The sequence below is a fragment of the Mus caroli genome, chromosome 14 (genome assembly GCF_900094665.2).
Source record: "Mus caroli chromosome 14, CAROLI_EIJ_v1.1, whole genome shotgun sequence".
NCBI classification, from domain to species: Eukaryota; Metazoa; Chordata; class Mammalia; order Rodentia; family Muridae; genus Mus; species Mus caroli.
Window position 1 is genome coordinate 30479275 of NC_034583.1, and position 23422 is coordinate 30502696.

Genomic DNA, 23422 nt, shown 5'->3' on the forward strand with positions numbered 1-23422 from the left:
TCAGGGAGACAACAACTTTATTCAGCATAAATCAAAGATTATATAATTTAGGGGAAGGAGGAAGGAATATCTAGGGTAGGCAAATGTTATTGGTTGACGGCTAAGGTACTGAGATGTCTCATTAACATGGGTAGGCATTCCAGGAATCTCAGGTGCTTGCTGGATAGATTCTTATTGGGAGAAAGGAAGTTGAACCTATCACCTCACCAAGGCTATGTGGTATTCTGCAGGTAGGGGATCTGAGCTCCATAGAAAATGTCACAGAAGGAAAGCCCTGCTGATAAAAGGACTCCCCCATTTTGTACCAAATTCAGATGGTTATTTGGACAACTGTAGAGTTTGATCTAGCAGGGCCCAAAGGATGGGATAGGTATTAAATTCTTTATTCTTACTTTTAAACATTCTTTACTATCTTTTAATTATTCATGGTGGCATTAGAGATCAAGTAAAGAAAACATTTCCTTCTAATAAAGAAAAGGGAATCGCTAGATGGGTGGAGACCTAACATTCCAGTTGGGGAAGTCAATCAATTGGAAAAGAAACCTTCTCTTATGAAGGCATAGCCACTTGAAGCCATGCTAAAGAGATGTGGAATTACTATCCCTTTAACAGGATAATGTATTTTTCCTTCTATATTCTCATACCATATCTCAGTCACTTAACAGTCAAACCATTCCTCTTTATTAGTCAGCCCACTTTTCAGAGTTACTTGAAAAAGTTACTTTTCCTTTGTATGTGTGTGTGTGTGTGTGTGTGTGTGTGTGTGGGCTTCATCTCTACTCTAAGCCGTTGCTTTTCCTAATATTTTAGAGTTCATTATTTTTCCAAAGTTTCTTTTTTGCCATAGGTTGCTTGTCCATCATGGGGCTGACATCCATTAAAGCCTAATTCAAAAAGCATGGCTTTCTTTCTCTGTGTCTGTACTCTCCCTGTCTTCCAGGCAGCTTTTGAGATTTACAGTTTGCCTGCTTCATAGTTTTATTTCAAACTTTAATGAAATTATACTTAAGTTACCTTTTAGGTTTATACTTAAATTCTCTCATTAATAAGACAAAGGCCCTCAAGAGAGGACTCTGGTTTCCCCATAATTCTCACCAAATGATACTCTTACCCATAAACCTGTCTTAAAGGTGGCTACATAATTTTCTTACCTTTCTTTCTGGTTATGAGTATGCTTTCTTGGTCTTAAGTGAGAACAGATCTACTCCCTTTTAATGATTTTTCTATCTGATCCCTGAACTACATTGAAAGGTTTCACATTATTGTCTTGATGGCTCTGGGGGTCATAACTCTGTCCTCAGCTTCTTCTCATCCAGGATAAAATAAATGAGATGAGTTCATCTTTAAATCACAAATAGTTTACTTACAATTGGAGGTAAATGATGGCTGTCTCTAACACACTGTGGATAATCTACTCTCATATATAGCCAGAGCCAAGTGTGTCCAGAATGTCATGTGACTTCACATGACTGTTTCACCTTCTGTTAAATGACTGTAGAATTAACTCTTTCTCATGAATTTTTAAAGAACTGAAGGGAGACCGGTCACAGATGATTCACTTGTTAAGCATTGCAATTTGCAAAGAATTTTAGAGTAGTTAACCTGGGTTTCAAGATAATGTAAAGATTTGTCCAATATGATAACCAAGTAGGATATGATTGACAGAGGTGCCCTATTACTATTTGGGGGATGAAGATCAATGTCCAAATGTTCACAGGAAAAAGTTGATAATGGCACTGGGTGGAGGTTCACAGTTCTCAAGTGGTTGCATTTTCAACCAGAAAATATAATCTGGCTATCTGTAGCACCCGCCACATTTGAGGAAGGGGAATTTTTGTTATGGGAGGTGCTCATACTTGCATAGAGTATTGCCTAGGAGTCTGCACTCCAGCACCATTCTTCCTTTAAGTCTTCATAATCAAAATGTTTCCAGACTTGTTTTATAAGGAAGAGAGACACGTCACCTTCTGCTAAGAGCCCTTTGCCTTTGAGATGTTTTACCAGTTTGCTCATGGAAGTGAATTTCCCAAGCTCCAAACCTACATCAGTCTTCTGCAGATGACATCACAGACGTGCCACTGCTTACAAGTCAATGCATGCACTCAGTCTTTCCAATCTTTCCCATTGTGAAGGTTTTGCTACAAAAAGATGTGAGGTCACCTGCTGTGTGCATTCTTACAGTTTTCAGGATTCCTACATTGAGGCAAATTTCCCCATTTAACCTGGAAACAGAGGCTACCTGGCTACAGGCATACAATACAGCTTAGATATTAAGCTTATTGCTTGGGATATGGGATCTCTCTCCTCTCTTAGAAGTCTTTGAAAATGAGCACAGGGTACCACTTTTGGTGTGGTAGAACTAAAGAGTCACTCTTCGGAGCCCTGCCATACTGTACATGGAGTTAAGTTAATAAATAGCCTGACACATTTCTTACTCTAAACAACAATTTCTTTCTTTGCCTTTCTGTCTAATCTACACGTCTTAATGACACTCCTCTCTGGGTTGCTGAGCATCTCTTTACATACAAGTTTGGTTTAATGTTTTTTAAATATGTTGTATCTTCCTAATTCTCTCTTACCTCAAGGCTCCATAATAGTCTGAAGGCCCTTTCTCCTAATATACATTTTTTCTCCAGAGCAATTAGGTATAAGTTCTTTACAGACTGCTTGCATTACACCCTTGTATTTAACAATGTATTCTTGACATTGGTATTTGCTCATAGTTCTTGGCAGAAGGATATACACATATATAATATATATGACATAAATAGTGAAATATCAGGTATAGACATACAACTGTATGTATGTATGTATTTAAATGGCAAAAATTTACTTCCTGCATTAGATTCATGATACAATTTTAAATCAAACTCTTTTAATCTTGTTTATCTGTCTCCTCTTTAGAGCCTATTACAAAGAACCTAGTAGTCAGACAAACATTTTCAATTCATGTTCTTTTCCAGTGCCACAATGATATTAATACAAGAACATGCCATCTACACACTCCCTCAAACACAGAGTAAATGGTACACTAGAGACTCTTGTTGTTGGCCCTGAGCCAACATAAAAATATGTCCTAACAAGCAGGGACAATACTGGGTCAGAAATTTTGACTATGGGTTAGTAACCCTGTTCCTTTACTTGAGGCACTGTCTATCTACTGGAGGTAGACTCTTCAAGTTCCTTTTCCCTAATGTTAGGCATTTTGGCTAAGGTCACCAATGAATATTGAGAGTATCTCACCTCCTGGGTTTCTGGTACTTTCTAGAGGGTACCCTCCCACTTCCCACTCCGGGAGGCTGCCTATTCCCATTCATTCTCTTGGCCCTCTGAGTTTTTGTCCTGTCACCTCCTCCCCATACCTGATCCTGTTCCCCTTTCAGTGGTTCTCCCACTCAGAACCCTCCCTCCCTCTATCTCCTGTGATTATTCTGTAACCCTTTGTAAGTGGAATTGAAGCCTCCTCACTTGGGCATATCTGCTTGTTACACTTCTTACAGTCTGTAGGTTGTATCCAAGGTCATCTATACTTTTTGGCTAATATTCACTTATCAGTGAGTATATACCATGCATGTCCTTTTGGATCTGTGTTATGTCACTCAGCATGATGTTTTCTAGTTCCATCCATTTACTTGCAAAAAATTCATGATGCCCTAGCTTTTAGTGATTCATTTAATGGGAAGATGGGGGAACACACTAAGGCCTAACACTACTGTGCTATGATATACTTACAGATGATAGCCTGGCATGATTGTCCTCTGATAGCCCCTACCAGCACCTGACTGAGACAGAAGCAGATACTCATACCCAACCATTGGACTGAAGTCAGGGACCCCTATAACTGAATTAGTGGAAGGATTGAAGAAGCTGAAAGGGAGAACAACCCCATAGGAAGACCAAAAGTCTCAACTAACCCAGACGCCAGGAAGCTCCCAGAGATTAAGCCACCAACCAGGAGAACATACAGGCTGGTCTGAGGCCTAGCACATATGTAGCAGAGGTCTGCTTGATCTGGTCTCAATGGGAGAAGATGCCCTTAATCCTCAAGAGGTTTGAGGCTGCAGGGAAGCAGGAGGCCTGATGGGGGAAAGCATCCTTTTGGAGGCAGTGGGAGGAGGAATGGAATGAGGAACTGGGAGGATGACTGAGTTGGGGAGGCAACGGCTGGAATATAAATAAATAAAATAATTTTTAAAACAGAAAATATCCAGAAAATAAACTAAAGTATTTGAACTAAGAGAAAGAAAAAAAAATGTTCTAAGTCCAGAAGGCTACAGAAGAAAGGAGATGAGGCAGGGGAGAGAAAAAGACTCTTAAATCACATGTGCCAAAGGTCTTCCAAATGCTGAGAACCCTATAGACAACTCATTTCTCTCTTTGTAATTTGCAGCACATTTTAGTCAGGAGAAGAAAAGGGAGACAAGATGAGTTAATGTTTCCTTTGAATACCATTGATAATAATAATAGAGAAAAAAAACCAAGTACCTACTTTAGTGGATGGATGGAGAAACTGTAGTCATCTCACCTTGTGGACAATTATTCAGTTACCTCAAATGTGCATGTGGCAATCATATAGAAAGCAGTAACTATTATAGACCTCACCTCTTTCCATTAATTATAGCCTGTAGAAACTGTATGCTTTTATCTACATGTTGACTCCACCATAGCAGAGTTGAACAAATACTAACTTAATCCAGTAGATCAGTTCTGCTTTCCTCTGATGACTCTTCCTTCTTAACATGCCTGCCTGGAATCAAAATAGAACTCAACAACCCTGAAAGGCCTTTCAGGGTTGTTCCTACTATACCTGATGGCAGGTCCTTGGGTTCCTTTCTAAACGTATTTTCTGAAAAAGGTTCATGATCATAAATATAGATCTCCTATATTAGCATGTTTCTCTTGAGAACCGAGAGGCCATTTTTTGAAATGTAATCATCCAGAAAGGTAGAGGCTCTCTCTTCCAGCCCTGAGGGAAGGTAGATTTCTGACCCTAATATTGGCCAGCCAACAGACACTGCCTTATGGATTTTACACTGTCCAACCCCTTGCACTTTTACTTATTTGCCTCTGATTAAGCCCTTGTTCAGCCCTGTCTTTTTCTTGTCATCCTTTACAGGGCCTGGTCACTGTTTAACCAATTTAAGTGAAGAACAGTTATGCTGGACCTCTTTTCCCATTCAATGCTATGTTACTGATTACAACCTATGCCTTCTGCTTCCACAGGTGTCCAGTTTGTTTATCTTTCATGGGGCCAGTTGCTAAGGAACTGAACCCCCAATCATGGTGGCTGTTGAAGGTGCTGGGATTATGCTCATCAGAAATCATTAGCAAAGGCATTCTTCCTGTTTCTGAAAAGAACAATCCTACACCTTGCCATGAATAAAAGTTTAAGGAAACTTTGTTGGGAAGCATTTCAGATTTATGAATTTCACATTAAATCAGCTAAGTACATCTGTTACACTCATCATAATGGCAACTTTTGGGTAATGATTTCTTAGAATCACAAATGATGTGCAAATTCTCAGCAATTTAGGCATTTGGAAGGGCATGCATGCATCTTGGGTGATTGCCTATTATCTTCAAACACCCGGCTTCTACCATGGCCTTTGTTCTTTCATTTTATGTCTCAGAATCTGGAAGCATAATCTCACATGGGGGCAGAGAATTAACCCTACGAGGCATATCTCCACATGTGTTAGATAGCGTCCCATTTTCTCTAATTCACTATTTGGCAATGTAACTCATAAACTGCTAAAAGTACTTTCCAAAGAATCAAACAGGCAGAGTGTGTTTGCCTTTCAGATTTATGATCCACATACAGCATCAATCCTGCTATTAGCAGACGCTACTCTGTGACATTTCTTATTAACCCTAACCACCAAATTTTCTTGATTTTTATAATATGATTGGGATATGAATAAGCCCCCAGAAGTATGACATTGTATCTGTGCTATAGATCTGACACAAAGTAAAGACCAAAAGTAGCTTATAGAACAACCAAAACTCTTGTGCCTGTCAGTGACCAGTTATTGACACCACACACACACACACACACACACTCACAGAACTGGAAGACAATTTAAGTAAAAATTGATACAGTGCCAAATAAATTATACAACTCTGCTTACAGATTACATACTCCCTTTGTGGTGGTTTGAATAAAAATGGCCCCCCATAAGACCATAGGGAGTGGCCTAATAGTGACACTATTAGAAGGTGTGGTCTTGTTGGAGTAGTTGAGGTGTCGTTGGAGGAAGCACACTATTGTGGGTTTGCTTTGAGGTCTCAGATGTTCAAGTAATGGCCAGCATGGTGTCCACTTCCTGGTGTCTGCCAATCTGGATATAAAACTCTTAGCACCATGTCTGCCTGCACAATGCCATGCCTCCTGCCATGGCAATAATGAACTAAACTTCTGACACTGTAAGTTAACCCCTATTACATGCTTTCTTTTATAGTAGTTGTCATGGTCATAGTGTCTCTTCACAGCAATGGAACCTTAACTAACACACACTCTATAACCAAAACTTCTAAGCAGCAAAAGGAATGTGTAGACATGCAGCTTACATTTTGTAGATGGACATGGCTCTTCATCAAGCTCTCAGATTTTGACATTGTGCTGGATGCCTTGAGGCTGTAGTTCTTTCCATTCTGTGACTCCTTCAGGTGCTCCTGAATTTGTTTAGCTTGTTTCCTGCATGAATATGTGGATAAATATTAGCTATATTATAATATATATTTTGAAGACCTTTAAAAAATATCCATATTTGATTCCACAAAGTTTGAAGCTAGGTCTTGGCTAGCATATTATCAATATGCTAATATTTATATAGTTCCAATGTATGTAATTTACACATTTATTAATGTTAGAAGAGCTTGTTGATGTTAGTGGCAGTGATGGTGGTACCAAGAGACTAAACAATAAAGAAGTTAACTTTTTCTTTTATGGTATCCTGCTGAAGGTCAAATCTAGAATCTCATGCATGCTAGTTACATCCTCTACCACTGAACTGTATATCCATTCTTTAACAGAGTTAACCTTTAATGGGCTAATGCTTACACAGTAAATTACAACATATTGTTTTAAAGTTCAATACACTCATTGTTTTATTTATTTCCACAATAAACCTTTGTAATGAGGGAATCTATACCCACTAAATAGAGGAGAATATCCAGGCACAAAGCAATGAAATCATTTATTAAAGGATATTTAGAAAATAAGGGTTTCAATCCACTCAGTCTTGCTTCATACTCTACTCAGAACCATCATTCAGAACTGTCCAATCAGTCATATGAGGTTCTTGAACTTCTAAAGGAGAAGTTGAAATTGCTCTAGGATTTTGAACTCCTGTGGAAAGTATCTGCATATATTGATTATTGTTTATACCATTCAATACCTATATGAAAAAGATGGATGCGATGGGTTATATATGCTTGGGCCAGGGATACTAAACGTATTTTGCATTATGGTATGTTTAGGTATAACTCGATAGATTCATATGTTTGAAGAAGTCTATGGGGACCAGGAAGTGGAATGTGATGGTTTGTTTGTGTTTGGGCTAGGGAGTAACACTATTAGGGGGTATGGCCTTGTTGGAATAGGTGTATCATTGTGGGCATGGGCTTTAATACCCTAGTTCTAGCTGCCTGGAGGCCAGTCTTCTCTTGAAGGCCTGCAGATGAAGATGTAGACCTCTCAGTTCCTCCTACACCGTGCTTGCCTGAATGCTGCCATGCTCCTTCCTTGATGATACTGGACTGAATTTCAGAACCTGTAAGCCTGCCACAATTAAATGATGTTAAGTGCCTCGGTCATGATATCTGTTCACAGCATTAAAAACCTAATTGTGATAGTGGACCAAACTACTGTCTATTTAGTTTCATTTTTCCTGAGTATCACACATCAATTATCTATCATCCCTAGACTCAAATATTACTGCAGAATCATTTTCTTAAGTTTTCTTCTGCAGGTCTCATCCCTGTAGAGACCCAATGGCAAATAGTCTGTCACAGGACAAGCTTCCCAGGCAGGTAGCACTCAAAGCATGGTCTTTGTTATAGGAGAAGCTGACATGACCTAGCTCTTCCCTCAGCCCATTTCATTATTCTCATAGTTACCTAAACTTCCCTGAGCCCTTTTCTTTTCACTTTTCATAAGAGCTTTCTCCCATGGATACCAAAGCTGTTACAAGCAATATATTCCTCCCTTTTCCTTCTTGTTACCCAGTATGCTCAGTGCAGTGGAAAGGGGCTACAGAAGAATGAGAACATTGTTCCAAAGATAAAAGATTGTGCTAATTGCCTCTCTCACACAACACTGGTACTTTCTAAAGGATTCAGAGGTAATGAGCATCTTTGAATTTAAACCCCAGTGTGAAGTGACTGTCTGCTTAAATACTTCTTTTATCTTTTCAATTATTTGGGGAGGGGGGTATTTTTAGGTCTAACCCTCTCAACTGCTTTAATCCACTTAAAATATTCTATCAACTTCTTAACAACAAATCTATAGTCTGTTGATAAAAATGAATTTATCTCATAAATATTTAAGGAGCACGCAGCATCCACCTAAAGGGGAAAGGAATTCTTTTGAGAAGCAAAGTGGATATTGGGAGATGAGAAGTCAAGTGAACCATCACAAAGCAATATAAGAAGGTTTAGCACAAAACAAATACTCAGTTACATTTCTGGGATAAAGATAGTAGGAACACTATCGTTTCTGTAATCACATAATTCAGATACTAGAAAAGTATGCTTTTATGGAATTATTACTCATACAAAAATCTGAATGTATTTCTTGAATCTGTTTTTATAATTCCTCTATTATACCTTTATCATGCAAGTCCTGACTCAGTAATATTTCAGAATAAATGAGCTTTCATTTGGAATATGCTTTGGCTTTTTACCATCCCACTCTTTCCTGGTTTTCTTCTTTCACAATTACAAGGATTATTCTGGTTTCTTTGTCTATTTATCTATCTATCTATTTACTTATTTATTTATTTTTCTTTCTTTCTTCCTCCCCTTAGCAAATGGAAACAGAGAAAATGACAAACATCTGACTGTTAGATTCCCTCATCTGAAAACAGTCACTACATACAAGGTCTAGGCATGCAGCCTAGAATGTTCCCAGTTCAGTAAGATCATGACCCAGGCTTAGCATGGTAGAGATACCATATCATAGATGTCTCTGGCCCAATGCCTTAAGAGGGGTTGTGCATAGTAGAACTGTAGTATCACAATTCAGTTGGCATCTATCATGTCTAATGTCACAGGCTGAGTGTCTGAGGAAGCAGACTGTGGCATGGGGATAGTATTCAGGAAATATATTGGTTGTGTGTAGTTTCACCACTTTGGTAAGTGAAGAAATGGGGATTGTGGAGTGGGAGAAACTGGAGGGTTCACTAAAGGTAGCAACAAGCCCCACAAGGCATTTTGAAGCTGGCTTGGTTCTGAACCCAATATAGACCTTTGGTCCTATCTTCAGAGTATCACATTATCTACTATTATTGCAGATGTGCTATCTCAAAGCAGGTTGCTTGAAAGCATTTTTTAGCATTATATGCTGACAACTTGGAGACAAAGACCTCTGCTGATGCAGAAGTTAACAGTTGTACATCAGAACATCCACGTGAGCCCAGAATATTTTGCACAAACTACAGGAACAATCAGGATGTTATCGACAGTGTGTGTGTGTGTGTGTGTGTGTGTGTGTGTATTTACTGGCAATTCCAGTTCCTATGTTTCATGTTTTCCACTGTTTTTCCAATTTCAATAACTCATTCCTGATTCTACCTATACTCATATTCTCAACTGTCCATGAATCTAATTTTAGAGTTGAGCCATATGATTGATTTTTTAGTTCACTAAGGAGTAATACAGGCAACCTCATCCTTCTTCCTTCTGTAGGCTAAAAGCAAAGAGAAACTCCTTTAAGAATTGAGTTTCCAATGAAACCAAGGAAGCAAAAGCTAGCGGCTTTAATGAATCATCATGCAGTCTGTAAATTGGACCATGCGGGCTCATTGGGGATGATTAGAAATCCTTTCCTATTGTTCTTTGGCATTGCTGGAGAATTCAGTTATCCCCACCAGAATATTCTCTGACTAAAATATCTTCATTTCTGCTACCTCAGGTTATCTACCTTCATTTTTGTTTCAGCCATACTGCAACATTATATGTGAGGTTGCATGTCAGAACATAATCCATGAAAGAAGTCATGTGAGGAGAATTCTAAGATCTTGCTGGAAAACTCCTACAAAATAACATCCCAGATTTGTGACCTCTGTTTCTCCACAACATGGTTTGTTCTTGAACTGTGCACCCATGTTCCCTCCAGATGTAGTAAATACAAATGGGTTTACTTCATATTATCCACCATCTGCTATTACTACCCAGATGATGCATTCAAGCACTGGTTGTCCTCATGACTGTCCATAGCCTAAACTTATGTGACCTCTGCTCATTCTACCTTGCTTAACCCCCAGAACACCTTTGAAATATAAATTGTCTGATCCCTGAATAAAGTTGACTGTTGCAGAAGACTTTAGTCCACCTCACTTTTAGGCTCTACTTCCACAGGTTTATGCCACCAACTAGAGCTTTAACAGTTGACAAGATACCATGTGATGAGGTCATGTGGTGCTAAGTGTAGCAAGACAGAGAAAAAAGACTTGAGCAGCTCATATGTGGCAGTTGTGAAGCTGGGGCTCCATGTGAGACTCCTAAAGGAGAAGCAGGGGCTGTCTCTGACTCTGTTGCCTGTTTTTGGACAATTTCACCTAACAGGGCTGCTTTATATGATTTCAATAGAAGATGTGCCTAGTCTTACTGAAACTTGATATGCCATGGATGCTTGATATCCATGGTGGAGGGGCCTTCCCTTTTGTGAAGAGGAGGGGAGGTAGGGTAGATATGGGGAAGGAAGGTAGGATTGGAAAGAAAGGAGGAAGGGGAAGCTGCAATCAGGATATAAAGGAAATAAATTTTAAAAAGACTGGAGCAGCAATATCAGAGTTGTTATAGAAAATATAAATGACTGTCAGCATGAAGCTTTTGGCAAAGTCCCAGTTCTCTATAGCCAGAGGTTATATCTTAGTACACCAAATGGATGCTCCAGTGAACTTATTTGCAGAGCAATGAAAAGTCTCTTAAGATCATGTTAGAAATGGGGCTTCAAAATAAGATACTTCATTTATATATTCTGCTTGAAAATTAAGAGTAAGCCCATTATTTCATCTTTAATATTTGAGAAAGGGAAGTAGGAATCCATGAATCTCTAAGAGAATCATGTAGATCTAGGCATTATAATCATGGATATTCATTTTGGTAGTAGAGATTTAGCATGTGATGTTGTTACATAAGACTCAGGAACATAAGGACAATGAACTTCAGATGATGAGAAATATGATTCCAGTTGGAATGGCCTTTGATTTTTTATTATTGTAATTTTATAGCTCTTTTATTTTATCATTTATTCTACTCCCCACTTTACTTTTGCATTATGTATTATTACATTCTCTAATATGCTTTGATCAAATCCATATCCATACTCTCATACTCCCAAAGATTCCTCATCTCCCATATCCTACCATTTTTCTGTTTCCATCTCAGTTTGCTCTTTATTTTGAAACCCAAGTCAACTTAGTGTTTCCTGCTTGTGCATGGGCTAGGATCATTGACTGGAGTACAGGTAGCCTTTGAGGATGAGAATTCTTAAAAAAAAAAAAAACTGACTCTTTTTTTCCCCAGCAGCCATGTATTTCCAATAGCTCTTCAACTACAGCAGGTAGTAGACAATTTCTCGGTGTGTGCTTCTACATCATCTTGGTTCTCTAAGAAGCATGAGGAATCTGGCACCTAACAGTGTTTCCATTAAACACTGACTCCAACACATGCCTCAGCAATAGATGTTGGTCACAAAGCTCCCTTGCTGACCAGGGAGACCTGATGGTGCTGATGTCAGACATTCTGTTCTTATTTTTTTTCCCCTTTGGTAAGATGTTTATAATCAATCTTTTGCTTAAATGTGTTACAACTGCAAATTGTACTCTAAGAATAAGTGATTAGTTTCATCTTCATAGTAATTTACATATTGCTTTGTAAATATAATATAAATACTCAAAACCTTTCTCATACACAAATGTTGAAAACACACACTTCTAATGCCAACTTGGATGAGGTTACCCTTTGTGTGCTCCAGTGTTACTTTTAATTTGGTAGATATCCAGACTCCAAGGTCCAGAGTGGAAAGCCATGAGCATTACCAACTCAAGCCACCCTGAGGTGTTTCAGTTTTAAATAACAACCAAATCCTTTACAGCATCATCTCATTTACCCCTCATCCTAAGTTTATAAGTTATTTTTAAGTTCACATTTTGCATAATAAAGAACAGAAAGGAAATATTCCTAGTAATATGAATTGAAGGCTACTAGGAGATCCAAATACATCTGGGGCTAGTGTAATATGCCAGGCATTACCACCACATGGTCTCACTGGAGCTCCACCAGAGCAGGGAATCTCAACTCATATAGGTAGATTTGCCATTCAGTTGGTAGTCTATATAAGCCAATTTGGTACTGTAGTTTGTAGTGTGGATGTAAACTGGAACACATGGGAGACACAGCACTATATTTGTGATTTTCTACTCTGTCTCCTTCCCAACTTAATATTTTAAAGTAAGTTCCTGTATTATTTAGTAAATGACTTCTAAAGGCCTGTGTGTTGGCTTAGTCCAGGTAGGTACTCAGAGAGATGGATGGAAACCTTAATATGTGGTCCTATTAGAAGGTCTTTAAGTGATTGAAGACATCCCCTTGAAGGGATGGTGAGACACCACCCCCTTCCTATTTTCTTCATATTCTGCCAAAAGACAAATAGCCTGTTCTACACCGCACGATGATAAGCTGCCACACCCTGTCAAAAGAAGCAATGGATTGAATCATTCCAGAATGGACATAAACAAAATTAAACCCAAAAAGTGTTTGAAATTTCAATATTGTAGCCTCTTTGTTAGGGAAACAGAAGTTGACTAATGCATTAACAACACAACTTGGGGTGTTGCAAGGGCTGAGAGTAAATCACTGAAAATCCCACTGTGCCTCTAATTGTTTGAAAATCACCACTAACCACAGTCATAGGCAATAGTTACAGAAATGTGGCAGAAAATGTCATGTGGCATTCTGGAAAAGCGCTACAAGTTAGGAAAAAAGAAAGAGGCGGGGTTATGAGGAGACAGAGACAGAGAGACAGAGAGAGAAAGAAATAAATACATTATGTCAAAAACTAAGGAAGGCTGAATCTACAGACATTAAGAAATGGTACAATTATTGGGCATTATTGTGACAAGAATACGATGCTAATACAAGACTCTAACAACAGGAGCACTAGGTATAGAATGCATGGGAAACCTATGTACTATTATTATAGTCTTTCTTAAATTTTAAAAGCATTTATGAAAGTTTGTTGAAATAATAGTTACTAATCCTGTAGTCATTTCCCAATATGTTTTAAAGTCATAAGTGTAGCTCCCTTTAAAAATTGGCATATGTCTTACAGACAGGTGTTATAAACTATATCTGAAAAGTGATCCATTTTTGGAAGAGAAAATGGACAAAAAAGCAGGGGTCCAAAGAAAAGCAATTGCATGATATCTATGATTTCATGCAGGTCACAGGTGTGACACTGAAGCCAATGTCTCCAAGACTCAAGAACTCAAAAGACTAACACTTCGACTTCCAATTGCTATTTTAATTGCACCTGACATCATTTCCATAAATAATTCCAAAGATGGTCTTTTATTTAAGTCTTGCATTATTAATACATTTCCATATATAGAATATACATTTAATTCTACTTTATGAATCATTGTAAGTTCCTTCACCTGCAGATAGTTTCTTGGCAAATGAAATTCACAGCATATTCAAATTCTGTATCCCAAACTGAACCAATGCACTTGTGTGTGTGTGTGTGTGTGTGTGTATGTGTGTGTGTGTGTGTAGTCTTTCCGTAATGTGGCTTAAATTTTATGAATACAAGGCAAAAGCTATTTGAAAGTAAACTGAGACTTTTGTGTAGTTTTTTTTTCTGGAAAGTATTTTTCTGATGACAATAGTAGATAACATTTAAGTTCACAGCAGAGGATACCTTTCCCTCACCCCAGTTCCAACCGAGAAGTTAGTCCTTTAGTGTCAGCCATTGAGCATTTAATACAGACAGGTGATCAAGTTGTGCAAACAATCACTGTGTGTATCTGAGATTTCCCCACAAATCTGAGGACCCCCTCTCCATGCCTGTATATCTGAGGACCCCCTCTCCATGCCTGTATATAGGCACTGTAGTCCATAGAAAGCTCTAGTTCTGTTCAGCTTGTTGTTCGACCCATGTGCAAAAAATCCATCTGTTTGGAGCTGAAATTAAATTAACAAAGAAAAAGCTCTTTCTTTAAGAATGAACCTTTAGTCACCAGAGAAATGGTCTTACTTGCTTTTGAAGTAGAATGCTGCACAGAACATGCCCACGATGACAATTCCAAAGATGATACATGAAATTGACAGCACCTGCCTTTGATAAACGTCTTCACTCTCTGTGAATTTGAAAAACAGGATTAGAATGGATGCTAGTGGGGCACAGAGGCAGCAATCTCCATCTCTTTACTTCTGAACTAGTAGGAGTCTTTCAAAGCCAATATTTTTGGTTGTTGTTATTCCTGTCATGAATAAGAGAAAAACATGAGGAAGATATTATGATCCAGCTTCTTTGTGGAAATCTGTACCATAACTATTACTTTTAATTTGCTCCTTTTAATATCTGTTCAGATGTATAAGTACTCTCTCACTCTCATACATGTAACAACTTGGTAAATATTGTGAATTCTAGGAGTTCTGAAAAATATATTAGCATATGTTTTAGTAACTACAGTAGGGCACTATTTGTTCAGCTAGAAGGTAAGTGTCCATCTTCAGAGACTGGTGCCAACAAAAACTTTGAGTTTACATTCTGTGATGCTCATATTTATGTGTTATCTCATTCTGGTTTTGAGTTCTGTCATTATTTATCTTTCTATTACTCTAATATTGAAGTATTTATATAAAATCATGTTTGCCACATCTGTAGCCATCTCTTTGTTGGTGACCCAGTAGACACCATTCTCTATAGCAATGTGTTACCTTGTCTTTTGTCACCATAAAACACAGCAATTGAGAAACATTTTCCATTACTACTATTTACACTCAACTTCTTTTTTTAGTTTTTATTTTTATTTTTATTTTTTTTTAAAAAAAGCTTCTTAAAACTGTTATTGTGCCTTATCAAGGGTGTTGGTTCCAAAGATCCTAGAACTTTCTCTTTGTAAATTTCCATTCTTTTTGCTTTCATTTCTCTCTTTAAACAGCATGTACACCATAGGACATGGTTACAATCACTGAGACACACTTGCAAATACTCTCTTTAAGTGTTTCCATTTATTATCACATTCATCCATTTAACAACATATCCACATGCAAATTCAAGAAACTGACAACCTTCACAACACTTGAAGCATCTCATAGCATGCCTAGACAATTATGCTATGGGAAAGATACTTTTTAAGTGTTGAAGGCTGAAAACCAGGTTTCTTAGATGGGTATCAAGTCCTTACAATATCATCTACTCCGTAGTTCATACACCCAGGTGGATCATCTACCTCAACAATCCTCAAACATCTGATAACTGACACATCCCTGACTCTCAGATATTTTGCAAGTCCTAAGAGAAGCCTGTGTAGAAAAGCTAGAAGAACATTCCAAAGTAACAGCCAAGATCAGCATATTTGTTCTTATTCATTTTCATCCTTCTTCTGTATCTTTTCATCCTCCATTCCTCCATACCTCCTCACTAATTTATGTAGGGGTTCTTCAACTCCTGTGTGTCTCTCAGTGACCTTGAAAGCCTCTAGAGGACAGGCCATTCTCACTTGCTTCAGGTGAGGTACTAAGCAGCACATCTTAGTGAGCACAGAGCTTTTGGGTTTTAAACGTTCTCAGTGATGCTTTGGGTCTAGCAAACACTTTCTGAATGGAAGAATGTTCAGTACATGGATCACATGCATATGGCAGAATGGTTGTATTGTCCAACTTGGATCTCCTAATAGATAAGGTTGATTGCAATGAAATTTTAGGTAATTTTCATGTTAGGGAATTATTCATTAAGTATTCATTGAAGAAATACTCTACTTTAACCAAAGACTAATTCATTGGTTTATACTTCCTCCTCTTTTATTGGAGTCCTCTCATCATTGAACCTTAGAGGAACAGGATTCCTCTGAATTACTCTACTAGGACAGCAGCATATCGATACAAAACTCATACAAAACTCAAATCAGTACTTAGTATTATACAGATGGCATTTTCTTAATAAAAAGCCAGAGCAGTATATATATAGTATCATATTCAAACCTTAGTACGATATAAGTAGGTGGAGTTGTCATGGAAAATGCAAGTGTAAACCCTAAATATCTCTATGATTGACTATTTTAGCAGGATAAAGAAAAATCTAATGAATAGATTATTCAGACATATGGGTAAGTACACTAAAATAGACATGCTAGAAGGGAATTCCTCACCCTGACAAAGATCAGCTTTACTGGACACATACACATGTAATGGAAAACTATGTACTATCATGAAGACCTGAAATCTTTGTCCTTAAGAGACCAATAATGACTGCTTGCATCACTTCTACTGGGCACTGAAACAAACACATTCTATTAGGGACAATGGATGAAAATTTACCTTTTCAGACATTGTGGTTATCTGTGTAGGAAAGCTGTTGAAATTTACAAAGGAGGTAGGAGAGCTTGTAGCTGAAGTTACCATGTTTGTAGTACACAAATTATGAAAAAATTGCACTGCTTAAATGCATCCTTAATAGAATCAAATGAGTTGAATTTGAAAAGAAGACATTATAACAACATAAAAGCATGGTATTTATACAGATAAGTTTGAAAAAATGTATGCAGGTCTTGTTGAAAAGTTTGAAGGCAGACTGAAAGGGTTGAAAGGACAGAAACACAGACATATATGTTATGATAAGAAGACACATTCTTAGACCATGCAACTTCCCAGGGTGTCAGGGTGCAATACTACAGAAAACTGCTGGGTTTGGAAACACACTTCTGTATTCCCACCACTCATGAGGCTGAGAAAAGAATAACTTGATTTTGAAGCCAGACTGGGCTACACAATGAGATAGTATCTGAAAAAAACTAAACACCTTAGAGAAATTTTGCTGTTATCATAGAAACTAAAAGGCTGATTTTAAATGTTTGATGGAAACATAAAAGATAAAGAGTGCATACAACATTATTTCTAAAGTCAAGAGAACAGAGATTTTATCATAAGAAGAGCTATAGCAGTCAAAGGATGCCTAATTCTAGAGAAAAACAATGTAACATATAAGAGAGTCTAGAAATATGTTTCTTTTTTCCCACATTTTTATTAGATATTTTCTTCATTTACATTTCAAACGCTATCCCAAAAGTCCCCTAACCACCCCACCTCCCCCGCCCAACTCCCCTACCCCACTACTCCCACTTCTTGGCCCTGGTATTCCCTTGTACTGGGGCATATAAAGTTTGCTAGACCAAGGGGCCTCTCTTCCCAATGATGGCTGACTAGGCCATCTTCTGCTACATATGCAGCTAGAGACACAAAGTTCCAGAAATTAGCTATTGACCACAATTTCACATTTTACATAGAAATAAACTTTTAAAAGATGCAAATGTAAAAAATAAAAATAATAGATATAAATACAAAATTTTCAAACTATGAAAGTAGAAGAAAACATTTGAAAAGACCATGATATTATAGATTTGAAAGAGTTGAAGAATAAGAGATGTAAACACTAAAATATTTGCAAATAAAGATTATAGACTGAGTCATACTATAATGTTTCTTCTTCACAGATGCAGAATAGATTTGGCCTCAGAGATTCTTGTGTTTGAATGGTTGGGTAATAAGGAGTGGAACTCTTAGGAGGCACAACCTTGTTGGATGAAGTATGTTCTTTTTTAAATGTTTCCTTCAGCAGTCCTTCAACAGAGGAATAGATACTGAAAATGTGGTACATTTACACAATGGAGTAGTACTCAGCTATTAAAAACAATGAATTCATGAAATTCTTAGGCAAATGGATGGGACTAGAAAATATCATCCCGAGTGAGGTAACCCAATCACAAAAGAACACACATGGTATGCACTCACTGTTAAGTGGATATTAGCCCAATAGATTGGAATATCTGAGACACAATTCACAGACCATATGAAGCTCAATAAGAAGGAAGACCAAAGTGTGGATGTTTCTGTCCTTCTTGGAAGTAGGAACAATATACTCACAGGACGAAATAAGGAGACAAAGTATGGATCAGAGACTGCCCCACCTGGGAATCAATCCCATATACAGTCACCAAATATAGACACTGTTGTGGATTCCAAGAAGTGCATGCTAACAGGAGCCTGATACAGCTGTCTCCTGAGAGGCTCTGCCAGAGCCTGACTAATACAGAGGTGGATGCTCACAGCCAACCATTGGACTGAGCATTGGTTCCCCAATGAAAGAGTTAGAGAGAGGACTGAAGTAGCTGAAGGGATTTGCAACCCTATAGGAAGAACAACAATATCAACCAACCAGACGTCCCCCAGATCTCCCAGGGGCTAAACCATCAACCAAAGAGTACACATGGAAGGACCCACAGCTCTAGCCACATATGTAGCAGATGATGGCCTTGTCAGGCATCAATCGAGAAGAGTCCCTTGGTCCTGTGAAGGCTCAGTGCCCCATTGTAGGGGAATGTGAGGGCAGGCAGGTGGGAATGGGTGGGTGGGTGGGTGAACACCCTCATAGAAGTAGGGGAAGGGAGGATGGGTAGTAGATTTCCAGGAGGGGGTGACCAAGAAAGGGTATAACATTTGAAATGTAAACTAAGAAAATATCCAATAATAAAAAAAGGAGCCCTAGTCATGGTGTCTCTTCACAGCAATGGAAACCCTAAATATGACAAGTGCCATTATGAAAATGAATAGGAAAACACAGTCTCAGAAAATAAACACTCAACATGAGACCTAAACATAAAATATTAGCCACTCTTATGATTTAATAAGCAACCAATTTTGAGATGGCAATTTTGACCAAATTCCATTCTGAGGATAGATTCTCAGGATAACTTGGAATGATTAAGTATCCACATTCTATCCTGAGAATAAATTTTCAAGAGAACTTGGAATGATTGTGCATACAAAAGACATAGAGGATTTCAAATAAACTATGATAAGGTATCTGGGGTTGCTAATAAGATAGCTAAAAGTCAGTGCTTAGTATGCTATGGCAGGGATATAGTTCAATGAGCTCTCTAGAATACTCATAGTTTTAATAGACATAGCACTTTAAAAACAACTCCACATAGGTAACAATATATCTACTTTATGATGGAGTCATTCCATTCCTAGACATTTAACCAGCTTTAATGAAAAGGTGGTTTTACTTTTTATGCATGTCTATTAAATACTTTTATTTGTAATTCATAATAAAATTTCGCCAAACAGCCAAAAACAAATTAATGGAAACATTGTGTATATTCCTACAATGTAACATTACTCAGCACTGAAGAGAAATTAATTAGGGAAGTAATAAATAAACTAGATGGGTGTCAGAATAATTACTCAGAATAAGATACCTGACAAAGATCTATGCTGTCTACATCCAGTCATACAAAAATGTGGAAGCTGGAAGTTGTTGCCAGACACATGGAATAGATGTCTACTGTCTGGAGAACGAACGGATAAGGGATTACAGTGCAACATTAGAAAGCTTTTAAGTTGTAGATACATTAATTATCTTAATTTCAATGTTATCTCAATTTCAATGAAAATTTCATTGGTAGATAATTATGCTATGTTGTATTATATTAAATACTTTGGAAAAGGTTCATATCATCTCAGTTCTAAAATATTAAATTGAGGGGGACAATTTAAAATAGAAAATATATTGAGACAATAATTTTCTTCATATAAAACCCAGACTCTTTTGAGTCACACATATACATGGACATTATGTTTATATTCAAACATATGGTCATCACTATTAAACATGTATGGCTCCTCTGTTAGACTAAAGGTAATGTCACAAACGTTGAATATGAATATAAGTGTTGATGTGACATCTTTTTCCCCCTAGAATGTCTGATGGTTTATAGAATTATCATGCTTGTTGCTCTCTCTCTTCCCTACTCTCTCCATCTCCTGCTTCCCCCTACCTTCCTCTCTTCTCTCTGGGGTATGTTTTTCTTCTTGTTAATTATCTCTTTCTTGTTGCTCCGAATTGAATATAAATATATCAGAAGTGTTGCACTGTTGCTGTAAGCCCCTCTGGTTCAATATACTGAATTTTCATTTGTTCATTTGTTCATTGGCAGTGTATCCCCAGCTCCTACAACAGACCTTCTTAGCTGCCTATATGAAGAAATGAACGTGCATTTGTATTTTACACAAATAGTCTGATTTAAGTTATATGTGATTGCATTGGCTCTTATCTGAAAGAGCACTTAGGTCCACAACCTCTGATCATCACATATATATTTTTCTGAGCTCTGAGCATTGTCTCTGTCCATCAGGAACACCTACCGCTGACTCCACCCACTCTTCAGTTGATATTCCCTGGATGAAGGGTTGGATTTGTTTCTCATGAACCTGACATCTTCACTATTACTCTGTGTTCCCAAAGTCTTCTTCACAGCATATAGTTACACATAGAACACGATGAGATTAATTGTCCCTTGCTATTAAAGATCACTGCAGCATCATCTACCAACAGATAGCAGCGTCAAATCTACTGGACCCAGCATATCTCACAAGTGCAGACTTGAAGTTCAGTTTGTTTGGCGTTTTGGACCTGGCTGTGCTTGGAGCTGATGGTAATACATAGTCAGAATGCAGCATGTGGGTTGGCTGAGGAATACAAATTTTCTCACACCAGGATTTTCTAAGATGCTCCCCCAGTGCCTTTAAATGATTCCAGGAGCAGGTGAAATCATCCCCTGCTTTCAGATGTTTCTATCCCAGAATTTCCAACTGCATTACCAAACCCACAGCACCTGTATCAAAATCTGCATGCAGAGAAGCTGTTTCATTTCTTCACCCCCCCCCGACTGTCTGCCATAGATTATCCTTAAATTTGATTGCATACCTCCAAGTTCTTTGTCCTGTGAAAGTGTCTTTCAAACCAGTGCTTCACGAGCATCCACCCTTCTTATGCTTCATTTACATTTTAATTCTGGTTCATGCTAGAATATTGGAAAATCTAAAGTACACCTAAGAAAAATTTTAGGTTATTTTGTTTTCCCAGTAAATGGAGAAGGACTATTATATGGTTTAACAGGTTGGGTTGAACATTTTAAATTTGAAAGTGCTCCAAGTAAAGAGATATCATAGAAATCTTGTTGGGAGCATTTTGCCATGTAAAAATTTGTCATCTTTTCTACCCACATTTGTAGATTCATTAAGTCTTCCAACTGATATTAGGAGCAAAAAATTCCACAGCATTACATCTTGCTAGATTGTAGTAAGATGACTGCAGCACCACATGCATGAATTTGATAAGACAAGTGGCCCCTTACTGCTACTACCAATAATAAGTTTAAATATGAAGGATGATGAAACCCACTAAAACAAACATAGCAAAAATCAGGTTGTTCCCACTAGCATGAGTGATGTCAATATATGCACATTCCCTACTACTTATATTTGTCAAAAGTATCCTAGGAAGTTCAAAAAACCAATTCTTTGCTTAAATCGATAGTGAAATTCAACAACTAAATGCTTAAAATAAATTGATAGACCCAGATGTGGCTAGTGATGATCCTATTTGGTGCCTTTGATTGATAGAAAGTTAGACATGGGAAGCAAGGAGGGCCTAGGAGCCAGGCAATTCGGATTTCAGGTTGGTTTTGGGTGCCTTAATAGATTATCACAACCACATGACTCAGACCTTATCTCAACCAACAGAGAATAGTGGTATTACCTGTGTATATTGTAGGAATTATGTCAAAGAGACTTGGCTAAGGATTTAATGCATTGTCACTATTTAAAAAACTCTAATTACTTTTCTAAAACTGTGGTCCACTGTAAAATACATCTTAGAAAACATAGTTGCTAGCTTCATAATAGATCCGATCTTATAAACAACAATGGAAAGCATCCATGTGTATTTTTAAATATATCATTAATAATTTTAAGTCATTGTAAATTAGACTCCTGTAGTCAACAAAGTGGTGTTTAGAGCCAAGCATATTTAAGTTCAAGTTCATTTTTTTGAGTTTTGTCATTTATCAATATAATTATGCTATGTTATTTAACTTTAGGATTTCCCCAATCAAATAGGATTATTCATAGTTTTGTTTTACATACAATTAGCGTAGTGCTAAAACTCTAGAAGCTTTCAAAACATACTTTTCCTTTAAAATATTTTATAGGGTAAAGTGAAACCTAAATATATAAATCTCTTTCAGAATAGGGGAGCTTCACCAACTAAGAAAATTGGTTTCATTTCCAGAGAATGAGGGTTTCGTTCCCAGCATCCACATGGTATCTAAGAATTCTCTGTTAACTCCAGGTCCAAGATATCTGATGCCCTCTTATGGCCTCTAAATATACTGCATGCTGTGCACATACCTATGTAGAGGCAAACACTCATATACACAAAATAAAAACAATTTTTAAAAGAAGGGACCATATTCTAAATGTCCTCAGGACAAGGGGAACTTTAAGTTATGCAGTAAAGACCTTCTTTTTATTATGACTCTAACTCTCACATGGCCTGAGTCCTATTGAAACTTTCAGCACCAGAAGTGGTTGTTTTCTCTTATCACATGGCTTTCAGAACAAAGCATTCTCTAATTTTTCTCCAAACAGGGAATATTCAGACTGTATTGAGTTACATATTTCTTCTATATCTCCTCTGTGTAAGAAATGTGATTTTTTTTTCGCTGTAGTGTCACAACTATGCAAACATAATGTTTGATGGTAAGGATGAAAGGATAAGAAGAAATCAGTCCTCATTGTGGGCTTTGAAATCCACCGTATTTGTTGTGGACTAAGCCAACATTGAAGAGAATATGAAGTGCTTGCTATAGGTGGATATGTCATGCAGCAGAGGTGTATTTATTATAAGGAACCTTATGTTTCAGAGAGCTCAACATGGCAGGGGTGAAATGTAAATGTAATTTAGAAGCCAGTTTTAGACACAAGTAATAGGATAGCAGGCATTTTTCAGTTATAAGAAACAAAACATACACAGTTCCTAAGATAAATCAGAGTAAGCAGAGCTGCACTGAGGCAAGAGGGACATGATACTCAGTGAATGTGTCATTATCGCCACAGGAAATGACTGAGGTAT

General features: G+C 37.6%; 1 protein-coding gene across 5 annotated transcripts in view; it reads right to left on the reverse strand.

Moving 5' to 3' along the window:
* Nrg3 (neuregulin 3) overlaps positions 1-23422 on the reverse strand; it is a 1097250-nt gene that overhangs the window by 23157 nt on the left and 1050671 nt on the right. For all 5 annotated transcript variants that reach the window (XM_021181241.2, XM_021181244.2, XM_029468885.1 and 2 more), the window contains exons 5-6: positions 14480-14582; positions 6568-6694 (exon numbers count right to left, since the gene is read on the reverse strand). In XM_021181241.2, coding sequence (XP_021036900.1) covers positions 6568-6694; positions 14480-14582 — 230 coding nt within the window. The remainder of the gene's footprint in view (positions 1-6567; positions 6695-14479; positions 14583-23422) is intronic.